At 42.8% G+C, this 13,405-nt stretch overlaps 1 protein-coding gene across 2 annotated transcripts in view; it reads left to right on the forward strand.

Moving 5' to 3' along the window:
• Window positions 1–13,405, forward strand: part of VIPR1 (vasoactive intestinal peptide receptor 1) — a 68,226-nt gene that overhangs the window by 17,163 nt on the left and 37,658 nt on the right. Inside the window, exon 2 of one of the 2 annotated variants that reach the window (XM_009072602.1) lies at window positions 198–305. The exons of the other annotated variant lie outside the window; for it this stretch is intronic. Within the exon in view, the coding sequence (XP_009070850.1) occupies window positions 198–305 (108 nt within the window). The remainder of the gene's footprint in view (window positions 1–197; window positions 306–13,405) is intronic. 2 annotated transcript variants of the gene reach the window in all.

Consider the following 13,405-nt stretch of genomic DNA (forward strand, 5'->3'; position numbering starts at 1 on the left):
TCAGGGACTTAGGTGGCTGAAAGCTACATGTTTAAAGCAAATATTTCTGTGCCTTTCATTCCGAAAGGTGCCTGTGCCAAAGTGACATGCTCCACACACCTTTGCACAGCTGTTCTGCTCTGCTCCCATCCCTCTGCTCCATCCAGCAAGTACAACTCATGTGTCTTCTACCATCTGCTTTTCTCTCTTATCTCCAGGTTGCAGGAGGCAATGGGACAACATCACGTGCTGGCCTGAAGCAGAGGTGGGAGAAGTTGTGGTCCGGCCATGCCCAAAGTACTTCAGATTCCTCACCTCTTTTCTTGGTAAGCAAATCCCAAAATGGCTTCATGGCTTCACTGCCAGTGGAGTTTCACATATCACAAGGAAAGCTTCTTGATATAATCTGAGGGAGAAACAAGCTCTTTGCACAAGGTGAAGGAGTTTTCCAAGCCATACATGAGTGCCCAAACCATCCTTCCTGTCCTTGCAGCACCACATACTACTCTTGATCATAAGGATGCAAAAATGGCTCCTGGTGAAATCCAGTAATAGGGATATTGTGCAGTGCAAATTGAATCAACCTGTGTAATAGTATGTTTGCTGTTCAAAATGAGCAGTTTAGCGGGATCATTAATTAAGTCTCTCAAAAAATAAACAAGCTGAAACTGCAAGTAATAAAGTGGGGTGTTTTTTTTCTGCTGAAATGACAAATTTGGCCACAGGCCAAGAAATTAACCTGACAAATAATGGGCAGGGAAGGTTAGTGGAGAAAGTAGCTTAACTCACTGTTCAGGGTGATTTGGGGAAGCTTTAATGTAAAACTTGGGTCTCAAGGGGCTATGTAGCAACAGGACTGTTTGTCTCCTGGTAGTTTGTAGTCAATTTTTACTATTTTTATTATAGTAGCTCTTCAGGCCTCCACAGAGAATTAAGCTCTTTTGCACTGGAGATTATGCACCAAGCTAGTAAGTCTCCACTTTTAGAGCCTTGCAGTCCAAACTCATATGATGGACTATGAATGGGTGTAAGGATACAATATTGTCCCTGTTCAACACACCAGGGCACTACACTCATTAACCAGCACATGCTGATTACATGACTTACCCAAGGCCACACGAAAATTATTTGTAGATCCGATAGAGAAATTCAAAATCCTCAGAGTCCTATCCTAGTGCTGACCTCCCTGTTTCCAATATTCCCCACTAGTTCATTACTCTTGTGTCAACACCCAGGGAAAACAGGCAGAAGCTGCTGTAATATCACATCTTGCAGGACAAGACCTCTGTGCATTGGTTCAGCCAGGTGGAATAATTGCCTGCTGTTCATGCTCTGTGCCCTCTCCCGAGCACAGCATTCACTCACTGGGTTTTAGTGACCCAGCAGAGTTAGTTAAACAGGGAGAATAACACCTCTCTGAGAAGTTTTTCTAATACTTCATCCCACCAGAGCAGAGCAATGAGGAAGATACTGTATATATTTGATCATATGTTTAGGTCAAGCATCAGAACAGGCTACTCAGGGAAGTGGTGGATTCACTGTCCCTGGAATGGTTCATAAATTTAGGTGTGGTGCTTAGGGACATGATTTAGTGGTGAACCTCCAGTGTTAGCTTAGTGACTGGACTTGATGATCTTAGGGGTCTCTTCCAACCTTATTCTATTATTTCATTTCATTTAAAATCATTGTAACTGTCCTAAGCTAAGGAAAGTGGGATGCCTGTAATTGTGTGGTAAGGTGGACTTCTGACACTCAATAAACTTGCACCTGAATAGGTGCAACTAGTGCTCTCTGAGATGTCCTAGGACATCCTGGCATCTGTGTCCCCCTGCAGAAAGGTGCAGTTCTCCCATAGTTCATGTGTCATTGGTTCTCTCAGGTACTTAATAGTATCTCAAAACAAAATGGTTAGGCAAGTGAATGGTTTCTGTTCTGGAAGATTTCACTGGGAGCACTTGAGGCATCACTTGGGCTCTCCCTGCACTTACATCAGCTTGCTAGGCCAGGAAAGAGCCTCAGGCACAAGCCAACCCATTACTCTTCCCTACATATCCATGTTGTAGCATGGCTGCTGGCAGTTGTGCAGTTCTGTGAGCAGGGAGCTCAGCAAATGTCATCCAGCCTTGCAGCTGGCAAAGTCAGCAGCCTTCTAGGAGGTTTTCACATTACTTTGGATGAGTTTCTTCTGGTTTAATGTAATTTACATCCAGGGACTCCAGTCACTGGAAAATAGGATGGTTTTTCCAAGGTCATAGAGTGATAGAAGAAGGGGGAATGTCTTTAAACTAACTGACAGAGGGCAGGGTTAGATTAGGTGTTAGGAAGTGATTCTTTACTGTGAGGCCAGTGAGGCACTGGCACAGGCTGTCCCGTGCCTGGAAGTGTTCAAGGCCAAGTTGGATTTGGCTTGGAGCAATCTGGTCTAGTGGAAGGTGTCCCTGCCCATGGCAGAGGGGTTGAAACTAGACGATCTTTAAGGTCCCTTCCAACCCAAACCACTCTGTGCTTCTATGACTCTGTGGTTCAGTCAGTGATGAGTTAGGACATGATTCATCTCAGCTTGAAGTGATCAGATGAACAGCACCATGGAAATACCTATTTCTCTTCAGCATGATAAAGCACAGGGTGTCCTGTTTTGGAGAAAGTGGATTCAGCACTCTTGATTTCTGCTGTTGCTAGTGCAGGGGTGTATGTATGACATACATACCCTGTTAATGTCAACAATAATCTGGTCACGGCAGGCAACAGAGGATGTATGTAAGAACCCAAACAGCTCTTTAGATGTCATGTGCTGTATTAATGAATTTTCTCTTGAGTGTATTAGAAATGAGGCACTGAGCTCACAGATAGGCACCTATACCATAAACACTGAGGATTCCACTCAGGTTCCTAAACTTAAGCATCTGGTGCCATTTGAGATACACTGGTGGATCTAAAATCCACAAGGATGCCTCAACTGATGCTAAGATACCTGTATTTAGGAAACCAGTTTCCAGCCTGGAATGGCATTTGCATAAACTGATTTTAGACTTTTCCAGAAGTAAACCTGTCTTTGAGTTTAATTTATAGTCAGAGGTGAGAAATAGGCTCCTTAGAGGTGCAGTTCAGCCTGTTTTTAGACTTCCACTTCAGGATGAGTTGAATAACATTGATAAACCATATATTTCTCTCAATTTACAATTGGGTGACTGTGGATTGGCTCTGGCAGATGGGAATGTCTTACAATATGGGTGAATCCCACCTCAGCAAAGCTTATGTGGTAACATCTCCTTCAGTGAACAGAGCAACTGATGCCATTCCCAAAGCAAAAGCAGCAGCTTTGATTTTCTCTGAGCTATGCACTTTGTACAGCAAATGTGGAAAGCAGATATGGTCTTAAATAAAGGGAGGGGAAGATTGTGTCTTGTTTTATAGGATTTGTTGCAAAATTAATACCATTAAAGTTTGTGAAGCAGTTCTTCCTTTGTAGTAGTGAGTGTCACTGAATAGCTTTCAAGGAACTCAATCATCTGGTTAATGTTTGTGTCATGCTCTTTGATCCCCTTGCAGGAACATAGGTTATATCAACTTGTGAGCAAGAGAAAATACTATTTTATATTTAGAGCAGAAAAAGAGTGTGATACTGGGAAACAAAGAGTTAATGTGATTTTCCTGCCTAATGGAGAATATACTTCACAATGACTAATATCATATCTCATGGTAAATAAAGGATAAAATATCTTGTGGCATTTAGAAACCGTAAAATGCCTAGCATGGTCCTGATGTCATTTGACATTAAATTTTTATGCCGTTCACAGATCCAGAAGATTTTCATTATTTCATGACATTCGTCAGTCCCATGTGAAGGAGACAGATGAAAATATTTTTGGCACCTTTCATTATTAAAGTCCATTACTTGCTGCCCCTTGACCAGAGTATTCCAGCTTTCTTTTAATACATGAAAGATGACATTTGTAATAGTGATTTATTTCTCACAGTTTCTGCAAAAGCAAATTGTCCATCATGCACAAGTTAAATAATATAAATCAGTACTGACAGATTTTAAGCTTCAGTTGTGAGATTAATTGACTTAAGGGGGTGGGGATGAGCATAACCAAGCTCTGGAATCCCACACAATGAGCAGAAATCCTTCTGAGTTTTTAGTTTGCCCAACTTCTTTTTTCCTCTGGTGCTGCAAATCTCTTTCCACTCTCCTTTCCCCTCCCTCATGAACACTTTTTAGCCTGTATTGCTTTTGAAACTGGAACTAAAATGAACAGAATGAAGAAAGAGATGAGCAGATAGCAGCAAATAAGGAAAAGACATCAACACCACTCTAAAGAAGAAAAAAAAAGTGAACTGGGCCTACTATTTATTTGCTACGATGTTCATTTAAAAAGTTACAAGCAGGTGAGTGTGTTTGTTATGGAGCTTTGTTCACTGAGAGCCTTCAACCTGCTCAGGTGCTTTGCTGTCCAGATGTGCCTTCATATCATAAAGGCAGAATTACCTGAAAAAGGAGGCTCAGAGGGGACCTTATCGCTCTAAAACTACCTGAAAGGAGGTTGTAGCCAGATGGGAATTGGCCTCTTCTCCCAAGTAGCAGCTGATAAGATGAGAGGAAATGGCTTCAAGTTGCCCCAGGGGAAGTTTAGATTGGATATTAGGAAAAATTTCTTCATGGAAAGGGTTGTCAATTCCTGGCACAGGCTGCCCAGGGAAGCGGTGGAGTCCCCATCCCTGGAGGAATTTAAAAGACATGTAGATGTGGCACTTGAGGAGATAGTTTAGTGGTGAACTTAGCAGCTTTAAATAATGGTTGGACTTGATGATCTTAGAGGTTTTTTCCAATCAAAATCATTCTATGATTTTTCTGCATTTGTGATGTCACAATGCATGTGCCTTACTCCTCTGGATTGGTACTGAGAAGGGTTTTGATCTGCAGCTAAACCTCTCCACCATCTTACAGAGCACCCTAAGTCATGTATGTCCAGTGAAACCATTGGACACCATGGGGAGGTCCTGAAATTGAAAGCCCACTGTTCCCCATGACTTGTGGAGCTATTATACATCCACCAACCCAGAAATGTGCATCTTCTTCTTGTAAATATTTCCTGGAATACTGTGGTTGCAGTATCAAAAGATCTAATGAGAAATTTGTCCTAAAGTTTGACATCTCTGCTTTTAGTATGAGAAAGCAGTTTACAAAGGTGCCTAATTAGAGTAACATGTGATGTTAAGAAGGGAGGAATTATCAGTCTTTGTTAGTGTTTGAGATCTTCACACTTAGAAATGTAATGTGCCAGAAGGGGAAAGAAAGATAAGGAGTAATGAAGGATTGCCCAAAATCCAGGGTTCAGGAAGCTTCAAGGCACTGGAAATGTGGCATTAATGACAGCAGGACAAGGGATGTGACAACAACAAATGAAGAAAATGAAGGCATGAAATGTCATGTAACATGCTGACATGGGTTCTACTATGACATTAAGTTATGAAATACAAAAGTATAAAATAACATTAAACACCAAGCAGAAATTGTACTGAAAGAATGATCTTGTGAGATCATGACTCAGGCAAACGAAGCCAGTTTGGAAAATATCTTGTCATGACTTACCCCACAAGTTTTTCCCAGATCAAACCTCTTCAGCATCCAGCTTACTGCAAGTTGTAACTGTCTACAAGTCTCAAGTGTTTCCCAGGAACAGTGGGACAGATCAATAAGAAAAATGGAACTAGAGATGTGCCAGTGGGCTCAGCAGCATCTCAAGAAGAGTAAATGATAAGAAGTGGTATTGCTTTAATAGCTTCTGCTTGAAAAAATCGATTTGTGACCATGGAATATGATGAGAGAGAAGCAGGACAGATTGCTAGTCAGAGCAGACCTTCCCCTCTGCTGTAGAAGCTATTACAGAAAAGGGCAAGGGAAGCAAGAGGGGGGCAAAAGAGAACACCCCTGAGCAATGATTGACCTTATATCTCTTTGTATGAATTCAGGCTCCCATTAAAAGCCAGTAAGATGTTTTCTTCCACTAAGATAAGAGAGCTAAAACCTCATCTGTAGCACAAACTTTCAGACAGGTCTCTGTGTCTCAAGTGTGTGTTTGAAAGAGGTGAGAGACAAAAAAGAAATTAAGAAAGAGCAAAACCTTATGAACCTGACACAGACACCAGCATCTTGCATTTTTTCAGTTCACATGTTTAGTGTTTAACTCCTACCCAGGTCAAACTCATTTTATTGAGAAAATGTTCTGGTTTTATATTGGTTCCACTAACTCCTCCCTTCTCTTCCACTATGTCATGAATAAATCTTGTCATTCCTCTACCAGGTCCTTTACTGGTTGGTATAACCAATCTGCAAAGTGGTTTTTATTCATATCTCTTCCACATTATTCCCAAATATATTTGTTAATCAGGAAAATGAAATTAGAAGTTTTGAATGTGTTTGTTCCCATTTCAGAAAGTCTATCCCAATTAATAAATTATGTGTGCAGTGTTTTGCTGTAGAACAATGGCTTTCCATATTTTCCATAAATATTCACTTCAGAGTTAGATCCCTTGTATAGGGATATGAGAATCGTGGAGGCAGAGGAGGACGTGGAGTCAGCCTTCTGGGCTGTTTGTGACATCAGTGAAGGGACCAGCATCAAAGCCAGATGACCTCACTGAAGGTGCAGCTGAGTAGATCAGTCAGGTGTTAGTGGGAGGTTCATGTCCAAAGGTTGGGGGGTTTTTTAATTATGAAAAGAAACACGTGGGGGGGTTAATTTAGCCAGTCCTGCTTGTTGTCATTGAGATGAATTTCCACCATCTGTCTTTACTACCCAGAGCAGGGAGTTTCTGAACCTCCCTGCAAGTGAGAAAAGCCGCTTAGCATAGGTGTGAGCCGTGTACCAGATTGTGTGCAACCACACAAGCTAATCATTTGGATGGAAACATTCAGCTAATTGCTTCCAACCATCAATTCCATTCCTGGAATAGGCATGCCATCAACCATGCAGATTAGGAAATTACGGAGGGCTTTGTGAACACTAAAGAAGCATTTGCTTAAACCAGGAGCAGCTTCTGGGCCAGATGGCAAAGTCCTGTCCTACAGCAGACGTGGTACTAGAAAGATGCAGAAGTGTATGGAGGAAGTGCAGTCTCTCCTCATGCTTTTTGTACATGATCATTAATCACTGTGGCACACAGCAAGCAGAATTTCAAGGAATACAGGCAGAGGCTTTTTTTATAAAAAACTCAACGTGAACTGCAGTGTGCACTTGCAGCCCAGAAGCCAATCAAATCCCGAGCTGCATCCAAAGGAGTGTTGGCAGCAGGTCAAAGGAGGTGATTCTCCCACTCTGCTCTCATGAGACCCCACCTGGAATACTGCACACAGTTCTGGTGTCCCCAACAGAAGAAGGACATGGAACTGTTGGAGCAAGTCCAGAGGAGGCCGTGAAGTTGATAAGAGGACAGGAGCACTTTCCTTATGAAGGCAGCCTGAGGAAGTTGGGGCTGTTCAGTTTGGAGAAGAGAAAGTTGGGTGGAAAATTCATAGCAACTTTGCAGGATCTGAAGGGGCAAGGAAGCTGAAGAGGGACTTTTTGCTAGGAGCTGTAGTGATAGGACAAGGAGTAATGGGGATAAATTGAAAGAAGGGAAGGGAAGATTAGATATTTGGAAGAATTTTTTTACTGTGAGGATGGTAAGACACTGGCACAGATTATCCAGAGTGGTTGTGGATGACCCAACTCTGCCAGTGTTCGAAGCCAGGTTGGATAACGCCTTGGTCGGGTAGGAGGTGTCCCTGCCCGTGATAGGGAGGGTTGGGACTAGATGATCTCTAAGGTCCATTCCAACCCCTTAACATTCTGTGATTCTACGACTGTACATAGCATCGTAGAATCACGTAATGGTTTGGGCTGGGTACATAGCATAGTAGAATCACGTAATGGTTTGGGCTGGGAAGGACCTTTAAATGTCATCTAGTCCACCCCCTTGCCATGAGCAGGGATGTTTTCAAGCAGATTGGGTTGATGAGCCCTGTCCTACCTGATATGAATGTTTTCAGGGGTGGGCATCCACCACCTCTCTGGGCAGCCTGTGCCAATGTTTACCACCCTTATTGTAAAACACAGTCAAATCCAACAGACAAACTGTACAGCAGTTTGCATTGACTTGGATGGTCCATCCTGTCCACTTAGCTCTGCCAGTTGGGTAGCATTTAGGGTGCTGCAGACCAGCTGGTGTTGAGCTCAGGAGGCACCCTGCCCATTTCACCAGGACACAGTCTGAAGTCCCTAACACACATTTGCACTTCTGTGGTCAATACCTCTGCAAAGAAACAGAGTTCATGTCTTGGGCTGGACCAAGGAATGTGATTTGATTAAACAATTATGACCTGTGATGTTTCACGTGAGCCTGTAATGCGTGTGGTAAAACTTCCCAAAACTGGTTATTCAGGCCTGTGGCTTCATCCAGTGCCTTTCAATAATGTTTTATGTATTCACTGTCATTAGCACCAATATAAATGAGCCAAGGGTTATCTTGCTTCTTATTTACACTAGAATTCCTTTCTGTAAGCAGTGGCTTACATGCTACAGCATACTTTGGGAATCTGACTGCTTAGCTTCCCAGCCCTTCTCCTCACTATAGTTTCTTTAGGTTGCATAAGGATTACCTCTGCACGCTATATTTGCTATCTATAGAACAAATTTTTTTTTTCTCCTTTCCTTTCTGCACTATCACTTTGCTCCCTTTCTTCATTCATCCATTCCTACTTGGCAGGGAGGGTTATGAAAAGGTCAGCACTTGGTTGCTTTTACAACCTCATCTTTAAACTCCTTTGTCCTGATACCTGCGTAGAGAGAAGACAGCAGTGAAAGGGTTGAGGTGCTGAGGTCTCTCTGATTGTCTCCCTGTAGTGCTTTGTTCAGGACTCAGATACACAATCGGGTTATTGCACCTTAGCAATTGTTGTGAGTCAGGATATCTCCCATCATCCAGGATGGAGGGTTTTCACTTAATTTACACTGCAATGAAAACAGTTAAGTCTAGTTGCCTTCCCTCCTCTTTGCTACAGACCTTTGCATTTTCTAAGTGTGGCTGAACTGAAACACAGAAGGCTCCATCTCGACGTGGTATAGTATGTTAAGGGATCAGAATGGACCCTAGAGATCATCTAGTCCCAACTGCCTGCCTACCATGTGCAGGGATACCTCCCACCAGACCAGGTTGCTCAAGGCTTTATCCAACCTGACTTTGAACACTGCCAGGGTTGGGGCAGCCACAGCCTCCCTGGGCAATGGGAATACCCCAGGGGAACAGGAGCTCAGCCACGTATTGGGAACACCCCCGTGGGATGGGAACAGCCCCGTGGGATGGGAACACTCCCATAGAACGTGGCTGTGACCGGAGACACCACTTGGTCCATCCCTCACCGGGCACAGCCCTCCCAGTTACCTGCCCAGCAGGGAGGGCACAGAGCCTCCACGCGCTGGCCGGGCTGAACAGCCCCAACTTCCTCAGACTGTCTTCATAGGGAAGGTGCTCCAGTCGTCTTACCAGCTTTGTGCCCCTCCTCTGGACTTGCACCAACAGTTCCATGTTCTTCTGTTGGGGTCACCAGAACTGTATGCAGTGCTCCAGGTGGGGTCTCACAGAGAGAAACATTTTTTTACTGTGAGGGTGACCAAGCACTGGAGCAGGTTATTCAGAGAGGTTGTGCAGTCTCCATCCTTGGAGGATTCCAAGGATATCCAAAGGGCACCCGAACATGATTCCATTCAACTGGCTGTAGGTGACCCTGCTTTAGCAAGGAGGTTGAACCAGCTGATCTCCAGAGGTGCCTTCCAAACTCAGTCATTCTGTGATTCTCTGAAAGCAGGAAGATTAGTTGTATTAAGACATTTTATGAGGTTGTTATTATAGATGAGATTATAGATGTTATTATAGAGGTTATTATAGATGAGCTTTTCCAAATGGAACTTTTTGCTCTTTCTGTTTTAATGGAAAACCTCATGTCATCAAAGTAGATGTGGCTTTTAGGAGCTGATGCACCAGTTTGACATTAGTAAAATCTCTGATCCAAATACAATACAAACCCCACAGAAAAGCAGATTATGTCGTAGCTATTAACTAATACCACCCTGCTGAGGGGACTCTGTTCACACCAGGGACTTGAACCTTCTTTTTCCACAACATAGAGGAGAGTCTGGAGCACAATCCTACTGGCATTAGGATGCTTTCCATCTTTCAGTGAATCTCCTCTGTTATGTATTGCTAATTATGTGCAACTGTGTTACGAAGCCCTGCTCTCCTTTCTCATTAATTCCAAGGGATACAGCGTAAAAAGTTTCAGCTCAAGTCTGGTAGGAAATGAGAAAGTTTGTGAAATCTAGTGAACTTTCAAAGGCTGAAGGCAGAATTGCCAAGTCAAGAAACTCTGTTTTATCTGATTCTGTCAGGTTTTCAATATACGTCATTGATGTGTCATTCTAGGGAGAGCTTGCATTGCACAAAAGTGAGAAACAGTTCTGGAAAAGAGCATATGCAAATTCTGGTGCTTTGAAAAAAAATTCCTTACCATTGACAGAAGATCAGACTTTATTACCAAAGTCTTGAGGAGAAACTGAGAGCCAAGGAGATCACAAGAACTGGCTGCAGTTTCCCTAGAGGTCTGTGGCAGAGCTGGGATTTGACCTTGAAGCATACAAATCTCAGTGTAATACTTCAGTCTAACCTGAGCCTGTAAACTTCAGAGTAAGAGCTAAGCTTGTGAGGCACATTTCCAAATTTTATGTTCATTTTCAGTATAGAAAGTAATCTGGTAAATAGTAGTAATAAGAAATATTTGCTCTGAGGAGAGGCATCATCCATCTCTTGAGCCACATTGTGATGTGGTAAAAACTTTACTTTCTAACCTTGTGCTTTTTATACCTCTCGGGCATCTAGTGAGCATGAGAGTTACTGGAGAGGTTTCTTGTATCACAACATGTGCATGAATTTGCACATCTAAAAGTGACATGAGCAGCACAGCTGCTTCTCTGGGAAGTGAATTTCCCTAAAATCAGAGTAATTTTTAGTAGTATTTTTTAATCCCAGTGATGCTGTGTCATTGTGCTTCCTTCTACCTTAGTTTCCACATCTGCTAAAGCATTAAGACAATTTTGAAAGTATTCTTGAGAGCTGTGAGGGTTATAAAATAATCAAACAGTTGTGAGGGAGTGCATTTAAAAAGAAGAAATAGGAGAAAATGAAGCTGAAAGAACAACCCCCTTACTTCACTGAGAATAAGAAACAAAGAGTCAAAACCACCGTGAAATCTAAAGTCATTCCCAAACAGAGAGGAGGAGATTTGAGCAGGAAATATGAAGCAATGAAGTTGAGATAATGGGATCCATTGTAAGGAAGAAGAAATAACAGAAATTGCATAACACCTTAAAAAGAAGTACTGAACAGTCATGTCCTTGATTTGTTTGCACAAGATCTCTCATGATCCAGATATGAAACTTGGTCAAAAGAAATGCAAACAATGATCATGCAGGAAAAGCCTGGGGAGCAGCAACCCACCAAGCTGAGCTGAAGTTGCTTCTTCTGGACCAACTGTGAAAATGAGCCAAGGCACCTTTGAGAGCCTTCATGGAGTTTAGATTAGTTTTAAAGACAAATGACAGGGGCAAGTTTTAGTGTCAAAATCCACCTGTCACGGGGATTCAAGAAGAGACTTGAGCCAGGGGATAGGCTGTTGCTGATTTCAGTGTAAAGCAGACCCATGGCTGGGAAGATGTTCAGATGACTCAATTGTGAGAAATTTCTGGAGGTGAGACTTGAATATTTTCATGACTCACAGCTGCATAATTGATTTGCCCCTGTTTGCAGAAATTTTCTTATTCCTGTGTGCAAAGAGGTCCATTGTTGGAAATGTTTGCAAAGCTCTTGAGTTTCACTGATGCCATTTTTCATCTAAGAAGCAAGTTTTGACTGCTGTTTGTTCATTCTGGTTTATTGTACCAGCTTTCCAGTTGGGGCTGACAGGCAGTTTTGTGTGATGAATAACACCAAAGGAATGCCACAGTGATGGGATTCATGTCAGGTGGGCAGGAATGGTGGTCAGAGAAAGTGCTGGGGGAATGGGTGAAGGGTCTGGAGCACAAGTCCGGTGAGGACAGCCTGAGGGAACTGGGGTTATTTAGTCTGGACAAGAGGAGGCTCAGGGGTGACCTTATCACTCTCTACAACTACCTGACAGGAGGTTATAGCCAGGTGGGGGGGGGATTTTTATCTCTCAGGCAACTAATGACAGGATAAGAGGACACAGGCTCAAGCTTCACCAAGGGAGGTTTAGGTTAGACATTAGGAAGAACTTCACAAAAAGGGTGATTAGACACTGGAATGCACTACTCAGGGAGGTGGTAGAGTCACCATACCTGGAAGTGTTTAAGGAAAGACTGGACATGGCACTTAGTGCTGTGGTCCAGTTGACATGGTAGTGCTAGGTCATGGATTGGACTTGGTGATCTCAGAGGTCTTTTCCAACCTGATTGATTCTGTGATTCTGTGAATTTGCAATGTACTGTTGGATGTAGCTTCTTTGTTACTTCTATCTGTCAAACATTTATCTTGTTAAGGAAAGACATGGCACTTAGTGCTGTGGTCCAGTTGACATGGTAGTGCTAGGTCATGGATTGGACTTGGTGATCTCAGAGGTCTTTTCCAACCTGATTGATTCTGTGATTCTGTGAATTTGCAATGTACTGTTGGATGTAGCTTCTTTGTTACTTCTATCTGTCAAACATTTATCTTGGCTTTTTAGGCTACAAACCTCTTAGGGTAAGGCTTATCCTGACTGACAGTCTCTCCTCCTCTTGTAGTGCTAGGTCATGGATTGGACTTGGTGATCTCAGAGGTCTTTTCCAACCTGATTGATTCTGTGATTCTGTGAATTTGCAATGTACTGTTGGATGTAGCTTCTTTGTTACTTCTATCTGTCAAACATTTATCTTGGCTTTTTAGGCTACAAACCTCTTAGGGTAAGGCTTATCCTGACTGACAGTCTCTCCTCCTCTTGCTGGATTAAGCCAATGTGGGTCTGAGGTCCAGCTGGGACAGGAAGCAGAGATGTTTGCATTTACAATCCCAGATGGACCAGGAAGCACAGAGTACCAAAGAGCCATGTGAATTTCAGTTTTGGCTGAAGGAGAGAGACATTCTTAAGTTAATTAAGGCTCTTTTTAGTTGCTCAGAGGCCTTAGGCACTCATCTTGCTTAAGTGTCCAGGAAATCTTCCAGCCCTTGAGCATGCATGTTAAAACAGGCAATACAGCTTGTCAGTATGTGGATTTCCTCCCTTCATAGCCAAATTTTGAAAGGTTTGGATCTCAGACAAGATTGCAGTAGATTTTCCAGGAATCACATTTGGTCAGAGCCCATTTGGAGGCAGGGTCTGTGTTTGGTATTTAGTTCC

Source organism: Acanthisitta chloris, unplaced genomic scaffold (assembly GCF_000695815.1).
Source record: "Acanthisitta chloris isolate BGI_N310 unplaced genomic scaffold, ASM69581v1 scaffold10784, whole genome shotgun sequence".
NCBI lineage: Eukaryota > Metazoa > Chordata > Aves > Passeriformes > Acanthisittidae > Acanthisitta > Acanthisitta chloris.